Consider the following 18,659-nt stretch of genomic DNA (forward strand, 5'->3'; position numbering starts at 1 on the left):
GATATTATTCTTATTTGCAGATGAGAATGGAGCTGAGAGACTAGGACAAGGACATCAGACTGCTTTGATGTTTAGTCTGGTTTAGCCATAGGTCTACCCTTGGATAAGGTAAGGTCATAGGATTGGCTTCATACCATTTATTTGCTCTGAAATTATTGCCTGACCATCATCGTAAGTTAGATACCTTAACCTCAGATTTCTGCCTTCATCCTTCCCTCATGTAGACAGCCCATAAGATTGCTGATCCAAGAGAAGTTGTCTAACTCCTTAACAGGATCCATAAAAGCTCTGTCCATGTGACAGGAAACCCTGCAAATATTATCTCTAGAAGTATTCCCAGAAAAAGTAAGCTCCACACTGACTGTATTAAGCAATGAATGATAATAATGTACACATGTAGTTCACTCTTCAAGATCTCAGACTTCTACCCTCATATTTCTGCCAACTACTGACGTGTATTTCATTATTTCTCTTGTGTCTTTCCAGTTTGGAGACTGCCAGGGAACATGTTCTGCCCATCGATTATTACTTTCCACCCCAGAAGACCTGCTTGATCTGTGGGGATGAAGCTTCTGGTTGTCATTATGGAGCTCTCACTTGTGGAAGCTGTAAAGTCTTCTTTAAAAGAGCTGCTGAAGGTAAAAGGTCTTGCACGCCCACTTCTATTTTTCTTTCTCCTTTATCTTCTAGAGAGAGGCACTAATTTTCCAGGGCCCAGGATTTTATCATCTCAGGGACAACATCACTGGCAGGGTCCTCAAAGTATTTAAGAAGCAAGTTTTCTAATTTGGCCTGCTGGCTTCAACAGTGTTGGTAGTACAGGCAATGTAGGCAATGAAGGTGGTCCCAGGTGGTGCTTGGAGCTTAGCGGGTCCTAGAAATGAAAGAAAAAATAATGATTTGAAAATATTTCATTTCCTCCCTGTTTGTGTTCCACTCTGCTGCCTAGTGAGGGAAAATTTGTCCTTATTAGAGAATTTAGAAGTAGAGATACTCTGAGTCCCCAGCCTGTACTTTGTTATGAATACAAGATTGTTCCTTAGTAAAGTCTCCTTGGCCTCAGCCCCAGAAAGAAAGTGTTCTCACTGTTAAGCAGACCATCAGTCTATGCACCTGCTCCCTCCTGCTGCTGCCTTCTTGATGTTCCTTTGCATTAATAGTTCCCAAGTAGAGAAGGAACCAAAGTGGTGAAATACTTTTATTCGCCTCTCCAGAGACCTGCTCTCAAGGTTGTCCATTGGTGCAGAGTCCCAAGCTAAGTCGCATATTTTATTTGGCTATATGGACTGAAGACCTGGCTCATTAATCTTATTTAGCTTAGAACAATTCATGTCTGCTCAGCTCCCAGAGGTGCTCAGTCTACATCCTATAGAGGGAACTCCCATTTCCAGACCCTTTATATATGCTAGTGCCTCCTTCTTTCTCAGTCAACTTGGGCCTAAGCCATTTATTCTCTTTACTCCCCCATCCATCTAATGGCTTCCTTCTCAAAGAAACAGTGATGAACAGCCTGTAAATAGAGACACTCTACTCAGGGAACAGACTCAGTTGCTAAACACCAGTATCTACTCCTTCCCCCACTTTCTGTCAAGGAAGTACTTTCTTCTGAGACTTCCCCCCCTGTCACTGGGCCTAAAAATGTTGAGTTCCATGTCAGAACCCAAACAGACAGACAGTCTTTCCTTATGTAAAGGCTACAAACCCTGTAGATAGTTTTGAAAGTGGAGCTATGTAAAGCCACACCTTTCACCGGGAATGTGATGACACCCACCAGAGGCACCAGAGAGTTCTTGGCATCTAGAAAGAGGTAACAGATGTGTGTCCTTTAACTGGCCTCCCCACTGATAGCCAGTTGGAATGATGATTGTATTTCTATCATTTTGGCCAGGTGACAGGGATACCTATTAAATGGACCACTGTTACTATTTTTTGCAGTCCCTAAAGCAACAAGGAGATAGGTAGCATTTAGTATTACTGAAAATATGCTGCATATTTCACCCATACTCCTGAGTGGCCCAGTGCTACTGCTTATGCTGGGCTAGTATAAGGTCTAGGGCCCCAGTATCTAGGCCTATATAGTTTGGAAAGAGACACAGAAAGCAGTGCCTTCTTTTCTTAAGAGTACTTACAGAAGGAAGGCCTTGGATTGGTGTAAAAAGGAAGTGAGAAGCAGCTTCAAAGGCTTGAGATGACTCTACCTACCCCAGTGAGTGCCTGCCTCTTCTCCATACCTTGTCATCCATTACATCCTGCCTATAGAGCAAAGAATGAAGCTGAGTACCTGTCTATAGCTTGTGTGTCAGTAAGCCAGCCACCACAGTAATAGCAGTCATATCAGATGGCAAAAAAGTTCAAGTAAGCAAGCAAACAAGCAAATTCAATAGATAGATTAGATTGTAATTGATGCTGCCTCTGGGTTTTACAAATCTGGGTCATGATATTGCTGTTGTGGAAAACAGAGGAAGTAAACATACTGTGAAAGGGAAGATTTTGCTGTCATAACATATTCCACATGGGAGCTTTCTGCAGAAGTTAGGACCAAAGGAGGGAGACAGGCAAACGAGCAGCTGGCAAGGCTGCCTGGGACAAACTCTGCTATGACATATATTTGATGTATTTGAGAATAAGGAAGAGAATGGGGAAGGGCAATCATTCAACTTACAGAACACTTGGAAATCCAGCAAGGTGACAAATGTTCCAGACCCTAGAATCACTTAAGTTAGGGAAACCTGGTTATATTTTCTTTGAGAAAATGAGACATTATGAGTTCATGGGGCCAAAATGCTCTTAACTGTTTGAAATATAAAAAAAATAATCAATGGATTCCTTGTGAAACTATGAAGCCTCCTGTTTAGATGTGGACCCCAGGTTCCAGCTCTGAGCCCTTTGAGGGACAGGATAAGGTGGTTTTAAAAATATACACAAAACAGCCGAAACCGGTTTGGCTCAGTGGATAGAGCGTCGGCCTGCGGACTGAAGGGTCCCAGGTTCGATTCCGGTCAAGGGCATGTACCTTGGTTGCGGGCACATCCCCAGTAGGGGGTGTGCAAGAGGCAGCTGATCGATGTTTCTCTCCCATCGATGTTTCTAACTCTCTATCCCTCTTCCTTCCTATCTGTAAAAAATCAATAAAATATTAAAAAAATATATATATACACAAAACAAAGAAAAAATTATTGGTGTTTTCAATCTCCTCCCATCTGTAAAGTTTGGTGGCTGGAGTTTACTGTCATCATTATCTCTATTTGAAGGCAGGGGGCTGTCTTCTTACCCTCAGAGAACATTTATTGGTTTGTTTGTTTTTTCTCCTTTATTACAATGCATCTTTATTGTCCAGATGTCCTTTCTCAGGTGATTCTGAATCTGCCTTGTTCCAACTTTGAATTCTACCTGTACTGGAGAGAGTAGAAGCAGAAATCTTTCTCTTCCTCACTTTTTTGTCATTGTCAGTTAACTCAGACTGTGTATTCATGGTGTTGATTACCACTTTTTTCATGGTTTCAGAAATCTCTGGACTGGGCACAGGTACAAGACTTAAAAGTCTGGCACATCAGACAGAAGTCCATTTCTAGATTTGGTAGTTCATAAAGCATGAGGGTTTAATGTTATCATTGGTGCAAGGCTTCACCCAGAGTCAATTGTAATATAGCCAGATTTTCCTGTTGAGGCAAAAGAAGAGGAGAGTGTGTCACATTTTCTCATTGTTAGTAATACTGGGAGTTTGGGGTGAGGGTGAGGCTAGTCAGGGAAGGATCTGAACATTACTTTAGATCTGAACATCACTTTACTTTAGATGAGGTAAAAGATAATGGTACTAGGCCTTGGGGTAAAATCACTAAAATCTGATTGACGGAAACTTATCAAAAGAGTGAAAGTATTTGTGTGTATGTGTGCATGCATGCATGCATGTGTGTGTGCATGTGTGTATGGGTGCATACACTCAGGCACTTGAGGGGATAATTTGTGAATTAGAAACAGTCATGAGGAGAATCAGCTAGCTGGTAGAGTGGGTGGGATAAGCAAGGAGGTGAAAGGGGAAAGCATATTGGATGCTATCTAAAAAGACAGGCAGTCTAAGGAGAGTTATGTCTCTATGCAGGGGTAAGGACTCAAAGGGGCTTCAGTTTTGTGGCCTATATATGAAATTTCCCCCTTTGGACCTCAGTTTTCCTTATCTATAAAATAAAAAACTTAAACTAGGTATTTTAAATGTTCTTCCAGCTTAAAATTTGTGACAATTCTACAAATTACAAACATCATCTCAATTATTTAAGCAAACACATGTGTATTTGTACCTGTGTGTACTTTTGATTTTGTTATCCTCATATATGATATGGCAAATCCTAGTTCCCATTCTCTTAAAAATCAATCTTTCTATAGGGGTAGAGTCATCTGAGAGAGTGCACTGTGGATAGATTGTGTTAAAACTCATAACTCAGAATTTTATCTTCCCCTGGCATTGTGACCATGGCTGGGTAACTTCCATTTTCTCATCTGGAAAATCCGGATATGAATCCCCATCACTACCTCATCATATTTCAAAGAGAGTTAATTAATTCATCGTGTGCATTATGTTCACAAGAATTTACTATTTTCAAACATTTTCTAGTAAAACTTTGAAGATTGTACATCCATTTGTTTTGTACACTTTGAGTACTGTTTGGTACACATCATAAATTGAAACTGTAGTTTACATTCAGGAACTCAAAGAATTACACCATCCTCACTGATGTTTACAATATGTCCCAATTTAGTATCCTTGGCAAATTTTATGTAAGTATGGCTTTGATTCTCTCTCTTGTCCCAGGTTTTTGTGAGGGAAGAAATGTAAGTGAACCCTCATTGAACTCTTTCTGTCCTTTAAATCCACTCTTTCCCACCTCAACTCATGTGGAATAGAATGTTACTTCTTGTTTGGAATCTTGCACAGAATTTTTGTGCACTTCAGTGTTCTCTTCACTCTCTAACTTTTTGGGTAACTTTTCCCAGAGGCAAGTTAACTATGCAAGGAAGATCTACTTGCAGCTTCAACAGAACCTTAATCAGGTATCTTTGGCCAAGGGGTTGACTGATTTTGATTGCACAAATCCAAGAGATCTTCTCACAAAGCTCCTCTTATCTTTTATCTGTTTCTGGTTTTCTTAAATGTCATAGCCAGCCAGACTTTAGATCAGGGGTTGTAAAATCTTTTCTGTAAGGAGCCAGGTAGTAAATGCAGGAGTGGGCAAAAGTTGTAATACAAATAAATAATAAATAATAATACAAGAACAAACTCTGTGTTTCGTATACTCACTATTGTAAACCTACTTTTGCCCACCTCTGTATATTTATAGCTTTATGGGCCATATGGTCTTTGACTCCACTACTCAACTCTGCCTTTGTGAAAGTGTGAAAGCAACCTTAGACATATGTAAACTCATAGGAGTGGCTATATTCCAATAAAACTTTATAGGCCCTAAAATTTGAATTTCAATTAATTTTTACATGCCATTAAACACTATTTTCTTTTTTATGTTTTCTAAAATATCATTCACAGTCCCCGAGCTGCAAAATAACATGCAGCACACTGGATTTGGCTTGTGGACTGTAATTTGTTAACTCCTGCTTTAGATGGTTGCTCCTGTTCTTGCAAAGCTGCAGAATAAAATTCATTCCTTCTTGTCTCCTGGTGTTTAGTAACTTTCTAAATTATCTGATTTTAAACATTCTTCTGAGTTGGCCAGTCAAATTTTTTATGTCTTTCTTTCCCAGAATGCCTGGTCTGGTGGCTTCTATGTCCTATGCATTCTTTTAATAAACAGGAGGAAAACAAGCACATCTAGGAGTGCTAGAAGAGAATACTTTTATATGATAACAGTGTTCCATGTTTAGTAGATCACTCCCCCTTGAAAAAGACAGAGGAGAAGTTGAAAATTTTCACATATTTTATAGTCTTTAGTAGTGTAAGCATGTGGAAAACTATGAAATATATACAAATGAGTTTTGATGGATGTCATGTATACTCCACATGGTAAAGAGGAAGGGCTTTGGAAACTCTAATACAGTGTTGTAGAAAAACCCTGCCCCATAAAAGTAAGGCTCAGGTGGCCATCTGAGTTATGGATCTGCCAAAAACAGGGCTGTATGAAAGCAGGAGGCTTATTTGGAGAACATTGTGGAGTCCAGATGTGGTTAAGAGGAACATCATCAGATGCAGCAGGTCCTTTGACGTGCCTTCTTTAAAAGCTTTTGTGTCTTCCTTCCCTCCATGCTGAATTATATGTTATTGTTCTAACTCTATTCTCTGGGATTTTGGAAGCAGGCTACTTTATAGGTAGTAGAACAAGATACAGTGCAAAAACACCAAATTGGGCTCTAGTTCTACCATTGGTTTACCATGTGGCCTTAAGTATGTCTTGTTCCCTATCTGAACCTCAAAATCTCCATCTGAATAGTAAAATGATTGGATTAAATGATCTTGAAGATTTTAGCAATAAATCTGTAACAATCTAAATCTTTAATAATAAATCTCTAAAACTTTACATACCCCATATGTGTCCATTGGCTAGTGGTTCACTTTATATACATCAGCCTTGGGGAATAGAAAGACCTGAGTTCAATCCTTAGCTTCAAGACTTAATAGATATGTGACCTTGAGCAAATCACTTAACTTTCCTATGCTTCTGTGAGCTCACAGGGCTATTGTAAGAACTAAATTATGTATAACACAGCTCCTGGTGCCCAGTAACATTTGGTTCCTTGATCATTGGCACACAAACAGTTCTGGAGTCCTCTACGTATGCAGAAAGGAAAGGTAGGAGATATTTGTGGCCGTCCCCTGGTTAAAGAATGCCTTGGTTTGGTGTAAAGTTCCCAGACAAACAATTCCATACAGTGTTATTTAATTAGTGATCAGAAGTGCCAATATAATTTGTATAAGAATATATCAAAGGCAATCTGTTTCTCTTTCCTCTGGCTCCTAGGGCACTATGAGTAACATTTCCAGACATCCCAGCAAGAATGGATTCATTACGGTGCCTGAATTCTAGGCTTTGTAATTTAAGGTTTCAAAGCTCTCTGTGTATCTTCTGACCTCTCTGGTAAATTCAGGTCCACAGCCACTGGCCAGGAGAAAAGCTAACAAAGGTCATAAATTATCCTACACGTTCTTCAGCCTTTGGTTTCCCTTGTCCAACCAGAGGCGTGTCTTAAAGGATGTTATGGCCAGATTCAATAGAAACCTGAGCCAGCACCTGTGTAAATAAAGTTTTGAGGCTTCTTTTCCTGAAGCCAGATGGCTATTTTTTAAACCCAAGCCAGATTATCTTTTATCTGTAGTGCTGTCTCCTACAGTCTTAGTGCATTAGACCCCTTGGAGGAATGTGATTTGGTTGTAGTGTTTTTGTTTTATTTGATTTTTTTGGGGGGATGAGGCCATTCTTTAAAAAAACAGGCCTTGGTATGACATGTGATGCTACTGTGTTTAAAATTAAATTCTGGTGATATAACAAAACTCATTCTGCTTCCCATAGATTGGCTTCATATCCCTTCACCCCCATCTTCTCCTCAATTTTAAACCTTTTAAAAAACCAGCCAATCAAAAACTAGCATGTAACATACTGCTTATTTCTAACTGCTACCCAAATCATCTTCAGATCTTGTCCAAAACCCTATGTGGAGAGGAGAGTTAGCACCTGCCAATCAGTATCTAGTCCTTGAGGTTCCTTATCTTTGCTCAGCTTCAGAATATAAAAAATGTTGGCTCTTCATTTGTGATGTTTATGACTAAAGACCTCCTACTTCCCACTCTACTGCAGGGCCTCTTCTGCCACCTGACCTGTGTAGCCTCTATGACTTCAAAAATCCTCTGTAGTTAATGACACTTGGAAAGTGTTTTCTTTGTCAATTTGCAAATTGATGAGGAGTAGCCAACAAGTTTAGGTTCAGATTATGATTCCAAGGGAACAGATTAGATATAGGAAACAAAAGGAAGGGGTGTTGAGATGTGGAATGATTCTTTACATACCTACTGAGCCCTATACAAATAATAAAGTGCTCTCTACCCAGAACCCCTATTGAAATAGCGGTAAAATACTTGATTTGATTCCAACATTTGTTAACTATGTGACTTTGGTAAAATGACACCTCCTCCCTGAGCTTTAGTTTTCTCACCTATAAAATGGGATAGTGATGACAACCCCTCACCCCCACAGACAACTTATAAGGATAACATGAGATAAGGCAACTAGAAATTTCCTTGTATAGTAAATCTGACACAGTTGACACAAATGAAAAATTAGACCATATCAAATTACAGCGTGGTTCCAGGGATCCCATGATTTCACTGTAGAAATACTAGTGTAAATTAAATATTCTACCTGTTGCTATTTACATGGATAATTTGGTAGCAATTATTTTCAGACAGATGACATATTTCAGAGATAATTCAGAACATAATATTTTTTTAGCCTTGCAGATATGCTCATTCTAAAGTACAAAGAGCTAAAAGGAGTTGTCTAGAAGGATGATAGGCACCACAGAGTTGGGCAACACAGAGATCCCTATGCCCTGTCTCCTAGTTAGAGGGAACTCCAGACTGTAGGTATGTGTATTCTCATAGTCCAGTGGCAGGGAAGAAGGGGTGGAAATGAGTAGCTTTCACTCATTCATTTTTTCAATAAGTATGTACTATGTCAGGCCTTGTGTAGGCCCAGAGATAAATATGAGCAGGCCCTGACCTCTGGGAGCTGCACATTTGATGGGCATGGCCTCCAAGGTCAGCTATAGTTATAACACTCTATAGAGTATCTAAGTGAAACAGAAACAGTATATGGGACCAGAGAGAGAAAAATTTACAAACAGCTCCCTTACCCATATTCAAGAAGAACCCTGACCAAGGCACAATTTGAGGGGTCTGTCACCATCAGCAGCTCTGGGAGCCTTATCAACAACAGCAACAAACAATAATAATGATGATAATCATAGCAGCCAATATTTGCTGAATATTTACTATGTGTTAGGCACTAAGTACTTACATAGTCTTCACAACAACTCAATGAGGTAGTATATACTTTTACTTCCCTTAGTTTACAATGAAGAAACCAAGGCATAGAAGACTAAGAGAACAAGAAGGGAACTAATTCATCTAAGTTGAACAAGCATTCAGCAGCTATTCTATGAAAGGCCTTGTTCTAAATGCTAGGCCCTAGCATCTTCCCACGCTCTCCCGTGCCAATGATCTTTTTCCCTGGTTAAACTGACAGTCCCCTATGGTCAAGTATCTCCCCCTGCACCATTTTGACTTCTATTTCACATGTTCTTACCCCTTTTGTTCTATCCCTTACCCCAGTGATCTGCAGGAAATGGGGTGGCGGTGTGAAGCAATAATTTCCCAGTGAAGAAAACAGGCTCATGCTCCCAGCTGATCATGCGTAACAATGTCTGACTTCCCTTGCTCTCTTCTTATCAACAACTGCTGTAACACTGGCACTGTAGATAGTTATTGCAATACTATCTATAGATATAAAAGCCTAAGTGACCATTGCAACCAAATGGACTACCAAACAGGCTGCTTGGGGCGACCAGGCCAGCAGGGAAGTTAGTGAGGGGTGACCAAAAGACTGAGCAGCAGGCTGAGTGGGGTGACAAGGCCCACAGGGGGAGCAGTTGGGGTTGACCAGGCCGGCAGGGGGGCAGTAAGGGGCAACCAGGCCAGCAGAGGGGAACAGTAAGGGGCAACCAGGTTGGAATGGGGGCAGTAAGGGGTGACCAGGCTGGTGGGGGGCAGTTAGGGGTGACCAGGCCAGCGGGGGGGCCAGTTGGGGTTAACCAGGCTGGCAGGGGGGCAGTAAGGGGCTACCAGGCTGGTAGGGGGGCAGTAAGGGGCTACCAGGCTGGCAGGGGGGGCAGTTAGGCATGCCCATGCCGGCAGGAGGGCAGTTGGGGGTGACCAGGCCAACAGGGGGTGCAGTTAGGGGCAATCAGGCAGGCAGGCAGGTGAGCAGTTAGGAGCCAGTGGTCCCAGATTGTGAGAGGAATGTCCGACTGCCAGTTTAGGCCCAATCCCCAGGATCGGGCCTAAACTGGCAGTCAGACATCCCCCAAGGGGTCCCAGATTGTATAGGGTGCAGGCTGGGCTGAGGGGACCCCTTGCCCCGTGCACAGATTTCATGCACCGGGCCTCTAGTTGACTATATTCTCTGTGCTCTACCTAAGACACATTTAATAGACATCCCTAAGACTATTTTGTAACTGCCAATTTGTACTTCTTAACCCCTTCCCTTTTTTTACCCAGCCCACTAACCCCCTTCCATCTGGAAGATTTTTTAGAATTGCAGACTCATTTGAGGTATTGAAGGGGGTAAGGTGGCTACATTTATCTGTTGGTTGACTTAATGGCATGCTTTGAGTGCTGTGGCTTCCAGATACTCAGGTATACTTGCTGAGGTGAAGACTGCAAGATCTATTGCAAAACTGTAAATTCTATATGGAAAAAATAGGCCTCACAAGTCAGAATGAAACATGTAAAACTGTGGGGCTGGGGATACGGGGGCTCTGTAAGAAGCCAGACATAATTTTCCAGTTCTATCTCACAAGGTTTATTGTTCCCCTTGGGACTCAATTTCTCTTACTTAATTTCCTATTGCTACCACCCACTCACTTTTCCTCCCTTTTCACTTGGAGTATACCTATAGATCAGGATCCTAGGGTTTCCAGAACACAACAGAGATGAGGTCTCATTCAACAAAAATCATATCAGTAAATACTGAGGTAGAACAAAATGGAAATCCAGTATAGAAAATAACAGTAGGATTCTATTTCTTGGAATCCCAGATAAAACAATAAAGAGCTTTCTTTGGGTATTAGATGTCTTCCCATAAAGTGGCTCCATTTTAGCTATGTCAACTTGGCCCTGTCTTCACTTGATAACCTTTCTTTCTTATTTGCTAACCTATATGCTCCTATAGATCCTAGAGAAATGCCAAAAATTTACACACATATTCCATAAGAGGAAGGTTATTCTCTAATAGCAAGCCCTTTTATGATGCTGTGGACATTTGAGATCCATGATGCTGGGAACACTAGTGAGTGACTTGACCCCACTTTGGAGCAGAATATGATTGGTGTTTTGCCTCAAGACGACACTTACTGTTCTAGGAAATTTAACTCCAGAGATTGCTTACTCACACCAGAGAATATGTACAGAGAATAAATACTACATATAAGTCTTCCTCTGGTGAGCTGCAGAAATGTTTGAAGCAGTGAGTACATGGTAGATTAGGCCTTAGGAAATTTATTTGATCTCTCTAAGCCTGTTTCTTCACCTTTGAAATAGAGATAGTATGGTAGTTTAAAAGGCAAAATAAATTGATGCTTTAGAAAACCTTACAAATTGCAAAGTGGGATATTAGTATTTGTTTCTAGTTTCTACAAGATCTTCTTACAATCATTCAAGAGAGTAATGGCTACTATTAAATAAATAGTTGCCTCTGAACACCCTGGAACACTTTGCAAAGACTTGCCTATGGGAGAAACAGCTTTACTTGCAAATCACTCCATGACTTACATGTTTTCTATGTACACAGCTTATAATGCATAAGGCACACCAGAATGACTATTTCTTTGAAGTATTTTTTATGGATCCTCAAAGTGAATTCTGTCTCCAGTCAAAACAGTCTATTGCAAAGAGAACCACCAAATTGATTAACAACATATCCAACCACTTTTCATGATGTAGGAGCAGGCATATCAATATATATATTAGAGGCCCAGTGCATGAAATTCATGCAAGAGTAGGCCTTCCTTCCCCCGGCTCCCAGCACTAACTTCCCTCTGGCACTCAGGACCCTGGCTTTCCTCCAGCTGCCAGCAGGCACCCAGGGCCCACGCTTCCCTTGCAGCCCCAGCTTCATCCAGAAGGATGTCTGGTCTAATTAGCATATTACACTTTTATTATTATAGACTAGAGGACTAATGCATGAAATTATTTCAAGAATAGGCCTTCCTTCCCCCAGTTGCCAGCACCGGCTTCCCTCTGGCACATGGGAGCCAGGCTTCCCTTGCAGCCCCGGCTTCATCCGGAAGGACGTCCAGTCTAATTAGCATATTATGCTTTTATTATTATAGATAATTTAATTATCTCCATAATTTTACTTATAGAGATAATTTAATTATACATATAATTTTATTTATAAATATAATCATTGTCTCTGAGCAAGTGGGCAGCATAGTAGGCAGAAAATGGCCAAGAAAGGCCATGGGGATTGCCTTCTCATTACAGCTCAGCTTTGGGTCTTAGTTGCAAAGTTAATAAAAGCCTGTGAAGATAAGTTTCAGTGTTTATGGCAGAGGCAAAACTTGCCCTAGGAGCCAGACCTTGTTTCATTGCCTAGTATTTTTAATCTCCAGCAGACATGACTTTGGTCTGGAACCTGGTAACAGGACAGTTTCCTAAGCTGCTTGTATACAAATTAAGGAAGAGAGGTAATATTATTGGAATGAATTTGTATGTTGTAAATTATAAATATATGTGTGTTTTAATTTTAATTTTATCACCCTAAAATTGTATCTGTTTTCCTCAGTGGAGCTGTCTGCCTGCCTTTAATATGCTTGCTTTGAGCTCCTGGGAATTCCTGCCTGGCTAAAACATGAACCTTGTGAAATTGTTTTCAAGGTCCTTTTCTTTGTTTTCTCTTGATGCCTGAGCTGCCAGGGTCATAAGTGGTTGTGGTGGGCTAACAATGAGGTGACAACAAGCTGAGTTTTGTCCTTTGACCTCCCTTGACCCCTTCCATTCATCATCCAAGAGGCTCCAAGCCAGCATTCTACAGATCATCCTCACCAAACTCACTGAGGACTGAAAGGGAATCAGAATTTCAAATAGCCATTATGGAGGGAAAGAATGAGACAGGATTTTTAAAACTATGGTGATTCTTTTCACTCCAGAAAGATGTGACTCTTCTTTGGAAATTATCAAAATCCTCGGTATATTCCAGGATCTGAGCTGCTTCCTTAAGAAGCACATTACGGAGATGTTTCTTGGCCAAGAAAATATTAAAAGATCATTCATCAATGCATTCAACCCATATATATTGAGAATGCTCTATGTACAAGACACTGGAATGACAAAAAATAAGTTTATCTTTGTCTCTTTCACAATATAATGAGGAAAATAGCCATTCTTTCCTTTTATAATGATACTAGCATTCCCGTTGCAGGAAAAATCCTGCAATAGGGTATCCTGCTGCACTCTACCCCGCCCCGCCTGCTCTCCTCCCTTGTCCCCCGGCCCGCCTTCTCCGCCAGCCCGCCCCGCTCTTCTTCCTTCTCCCCTGGCCCCGCCTCTGCTCCTCCCTTCTCCTCCCCCCGGCTTGCTTGCTTCTCCGCAGCTTTGCTCCCTTCAGCATCTCTTGGCTTCTTTCTAAGCTGTCTTGATATGCAAATTAGCCGCCGTCTTTGTTGGGGTAATTTGCATACTCATCCTGATTGGTTGGTGGGTGTGGCTTGGCTGGTGGGCGTGGCTTGGGTGTAGCAAAGGTGCGGTCAATTTGCATATTTGTCCATTATTAGGTAGGATTAGAGGCCCAGTGCACAGGACTCATGCACAGGTTGGGTGCATGGCCTGCAGGGATCAGCCTGCTGTGGGAGCACTGCTCATCCCGGTCATCCGAGTGGCTGTGGACCCACCCTCTGAGTGGCTGCTCCCTGGTCTGGCATCTTCTGTGGAGCTGGAGCACTTGCCTCTCCAGGGACCCAGTTGGGGCCGGGCCCAGGGACAATAGCACTGAGAGGCAGTGGAGTAGGCCTCAGTCCCGCAGCGACCACGAACCTGCCTCCCAGCCTTCACAGTTAGCTCTCTGAGCCTGGCAGTGATGCTGTGTGGCCTACAGGCATCTGAAGGAGGTGGCAGAGAGCAAGGAGGAGGATCCTGGGGCGAGGAGGTGACGATTGCAGCCCAGGTTCCTGCCCATTGGCCCAGGGTTCACAGCAGGAGCAGCACCTCATCCCAGTCAGCCAAGCAGCACTCCCACTATGGTAACACACTGACCACCAGGGGGAAGCTCCTGCATTGAGCATCTGCCCCCTGGTGGTCAGTGTGTATCATAGTGACTGGTTGACCAGTCATTCTGGTCGTTCTGCTGTTTGGTCGCTGGGCTTTTATTATATAGGATATTACATTTCCTGTACTGCTGTATATATTCACATGGTAATGAAACAAAGGAATTATTAAAATGTGGAGAGAGGACAAGGAAAGGAGGACTAAGTGTGGGTCTATCCACTCTCAAGGCTCCATTTTTAAATACTGGGATTGAATTTCAAAGGAATATGTTGACATCTCATCATACAGAACTTCAGATAACAGAATCTTGCAGTCATTGGAAGCAAGAAAATGGGTGACAGAATGAAATGAATGCAATGAATAATTGAGAAGGGTTAGTTCACTTTCTTTTAAGAAAGAGTCTACTTCATGCATACATCATGGCAGAGTAAAACAACCACTACAAAAAAAGAAAGTTAGCATGTGTCACTGAAACTCTCTGGACTTATGCTTCTGCATCTGCAAAGCAGTTAAATGGTGTTTTTCCTTTCTACTTCATGGGTATGTTGTGAGATGGAATCCTGGAAGGGATTTTCTAATGTTAACATATTTTATACATGTAAAGTGATTGCTATTATGGCCTTATAAAGGTAGAACTGCCTTCATTAATGACTTGTTGCATCTTTAAAGACCTCTGCATGCTTTTAAATTCGATTATTTATGTCAGAACTTATAGGGCACTCTTGATATAATTTTCTGACTCCTCTCCCAGAAAATAAAGAATTTTTGGTACTGAAAGGCAAGCTAGATATGTTTTTAGATATAATTCATTCACCTCAATATTTACCCTTTTTAAGTGTGCAATTTCAGGTTTTTTTTAGTATGTTCAAGAAGTTACACAAACATCACCACTATCTAATTCTACAACATTTCATCATCTTGAAAAAATAACTTGTACCCATTAGCAATTATTCCAAATACCCTCTGCTCTTAAACCCTGGCAATCACTAATATACTTTATGTCTCTCTGGATTTTTCAATGCTTGACATTTTACATAAATGGAATAATACAGAAATGGCCTTTTATATCTGTGTCACTTAGCATAATGTTTTTAAGGTTAATCCATGTTTTAGTATGTATCAGTACTTCACTCCTTTTTCTGCCTGAACAATAATTGCTGGATTATAGGCTAATAATACATTTAATTTTTGAGGGACAGACACATTACTTTTTATAGATACAGCACCATTTTACATTCCTATAAACAGCATATGAGGACTTGAATGACATCACTTTCTTGCCAAAATTTTATTATCTGTTGTTGTTACTAATATTATTACCATCCTAGTGGGTGTGAATTGGTATTTCATAGTGCTTGTGATTACATTTCTCTAGTGACTAATGATGTGCATCTTTTCATTTGGTTGTTGGGTAATTGTATATCCTCTATAGAAAAATTACTATTTAAAACATTTGCCCATGTTTTAATTGGATTATTTCTTTTTTATTACTGCCTTACATGTGATATTCTTTATGATGTCTGAATACAAGTCTCTTATCATATATATGATTTGTAAGCATTTTCTCCCATTCTGGAAATTGTCTTCATTTTAGATGGTGTCCATTAAGAAACAAAATCTTCAATTTTTAAAAATTTATTTATATTTTTGACATTTACAGATGTCCCCACTTTCCCCCACTTTGCCATGTTCACTCAACCACTGCCCCTCCCAAACCCTCTGGCCATCACCACACTGTTGTCTATGTCTATGGATTATGCATATGTGTTCTTGGGCTGATCCCTTCACCTTCTTTCAACTAGTCCTCCACTCCCCTCTGACAGCTATCAGTCTATTCCATGTATCCATGCTTCTGTTTATATTTGTTCATCAGTTTATTTTATTCATTAGATTACACATATAAGTGAGATCATACCATATGTGTCATTCCCTGACTGTCATATTTCATTTAGCATAATAATCTCCAGGGCCACCTATGCTGTCCCAAAAGGCAAAACTTCCTTTATTTTTACAGCCACATAGTATTCCATGGTGTAAATGTACCACAGGATTTTTATCCACTCATCTACTGATGAGCACTTGGGGGCTGTTTCCTGATCTTAGCTATTGTAAATAACACTGCCATGAACATAGGGGTGCATATATTCATTCTGATTGGTGTTTCAGGATTCTTAGGATATAATTGCAGAAGGGGGACCATTGGGTCAAATGGAAGTTCTATTTTTTTAATTTTTTTAGGGCATGCCATACTAATTTTCAAAGTGGCTGCACCACTCTGCATTCCCACCTACAGTGCATAAGGGGTCCCTTTTCTCCACATCCTTGCCAACACTAGTTGTTTGTTGAGTTATTATTGGTGATAGCCATCTGAAAAGTGTGAATGATATCTCATTGTCATTTTAATTTGCATCTTTCTGTTGATTAGTGACTTTGAGCTTCTTTTTCTTTTTTTTCTTTTTTTCATATGTCTCTTGATCATGTGTATGTCCTCTTTGGAGAAGTGTCTATTCAGGTCTTCTGCCCACTTTTTAATTGGATTGTTTGTCTTCCTTTTGTTGAAATGTATAACTACTTTATATATTTTGGAAAATATCCCCTTATCAGATGTATCATTGGTGAATATGTTTCCCCATACAGTGGGTTCCCTTTTTATTTTGATGGTGGTTTCTTTTGGTGTGCAAAGCTTTTTCGTTTTATGTAGTCCCATTTATTTCTCTTGCCCTAGGAAGTGTATTGGCAAAAAAATATTGCTACATGAGATGTCTGAGATTTTACTGCCTATGATTTTTTCTAGGAATTTTATGGTTCGGGGCCTAACATTTAAGTTTTTTTATCCATTTTGATTTTATTCTTGTGTATGGTGTAAGTTGGTGGTCTAGTTTTATTTTATTCCATGTACCAATCCAATTTTCCCACCACCATTTATTGAAGAGACTGTCTTTTCTCCATTGTATGTTCCAACTTTGTTATTTCTCAATATTGCTGAGGATATTCAGTGTCTTTTTTGGTTCCATATAAATTTTTGGAATATTTGTTCTAGATCTGTGAAATATGTCATTGGAATTTTAAAAGGAATTGCATTGAATCTCTAGATTGCTTTGGGAAGTATTGATATTTTAATGATATTAATTATTCCAATCCATGAACATGATATATGCTTCCCCTTATCTGTATCCTCCTCAATTTCTTTCTTCAATGTCCTATAGTTTTCCCAGTACAGGTATTTTTCCTACTTAGTTACATTTATTCCTATGTGCCTTATCTTTTTGGTTGCAATAGTAATTGGGATTGTTTTCTTAGTTTCCCTTTCTGATAGTTCATTATTGATATATAGAAATACAGATTTCTGAATATTAATTTTGTATCCTGCTACTTTGCTGAATTCATTTATTAGATCTAGTTGTTTTCTGGTGGAGTCTTTAGGGTTTTCAATGAACAATGTCATGTCATCTGAGAGTAATGACAGTTTTACTTTCTCCTTTCCAATTTTGATGCCTCTTCTTTCTTCTTTTTGTCTGATTTCTGTGGTTAAGCCTTCTCGTACTATGTTGAATAAAAAACAGGTGATACCAGACAGACATGTTTTATTCCTGATCTTAAGGGAAACCTTTAGTTTTTTTCCCATTGAGTATGATGATGGCTGCAGGTTTAACATAAACTAGAGGCCCAGTGCATGGAATTTGTGCACTCAGGGGGGTGGTCCCTCAGCCCAGCCTGTGCCCTCTCACATTCTAGGAGCCCCACAATTGATTGCCCCAAAGAGGTAGGCCCCGCCCACCTGCCGCAGCACTGCCGTGTGGTAGCCTGGGCCTCCATCTTTGGGGCGATTGTGGAGCCCCCCAATTGATTGATCACCCCACCAGCCAGTGGCCTGGGCCTCCCTTTGCAGGGTGATCATGGGGCGATGGCCATGCCCCTGACTAATCGCATTGCACCCACTTTGACTGGCCTGGCACCAGTGTGTGTCATAGTGTGGTCATCTGGAAGGTCATCTGGATGGTCGTTCTGCTGTTCAGTCTTTAGGTCAATTTGCATATTACACTTTTATTATTATAGATGGCCTTTATTACATTGAGGTCTATTCCTTGTACTCATGATTTTCTGAGAGTTTTTATCATAAATGAGTGCTGGATTATGTCAAATTCTTTTTCTGCATCTATTGATATCATCATGTAGTTTTCATGCTTCATTTTATTTATGTGGTATATCACATTTTTTGATATGTGGATATTATTCTAGCCTTGCATCTTTTGAATAAATCCCACTGATTGTGGTATATGATATTTTTAATCTATTCCAGGTCCAGTTTGCTAATATTTTTGTTGAGGATTTTAGCATCTATGTTCATCAGGGATATTGGCCTATAATTTTCTTTCTTTATAGTGTATTTATCTGATTTTGGAATTAGAATAATCCTGACCTTGTAATATGAATTTGGGAATTTTCCCTCTTGAATTTTTTGGAATAGTTTAAGAAAAAAAGGTATTAATTTTTCTTTGAATGTTGGGTAATATTCACATATGAAGCCACCCAGTCCAGGACTTTTATTAGTTAAAGTTGTTACTATTATTATTATTGTTGTTGTTGTTATTATTATTATTACTAGAGACCCGGTGCACAA

At 40.2% G+C, this 18,659-nt stretch overlaps 1 protein-coding gene across 3 annotated transcripts in view; it reads left to right on the forward strand.

Moving 5' to 3' along the window:
* AR (androgen receptor) overlaps positions 1-18,659 on the forward strand; it is a 317,783-nt gene that overhangs the window by 229,488 nt on the left and 69,636 nt on the right. For all 3 annotated transcript variants that reach the window (XM_008159771.3, XM_054716086.1, XM_054716053.1), the window contains exon 2: positions 487-638. In XM_008159771.3, coding sequence (XP_008157993.2) covers positions 487-638 — 152 coding nt within the window. The remainder of the gene's footprint in view (positions 1-486; positions 639-18,659) is intronic.

This window comes from Eptesicus fuscus, chromosome 1 (assembly GCF_027574615.1).
Source record: "Eptesicus fuscus isolate TK198812 chromosome 1, DD_ASM_mEF_20220401, whole genome shotgun sequence".
Classification (NCBI taxonomy): domain Eukaryota; kingdom Metazoa; phylum Chordata; class Mammalia; order Chiroptera; family Vespertilionidae; genus Eptesicus; species Eptesicus fuscus.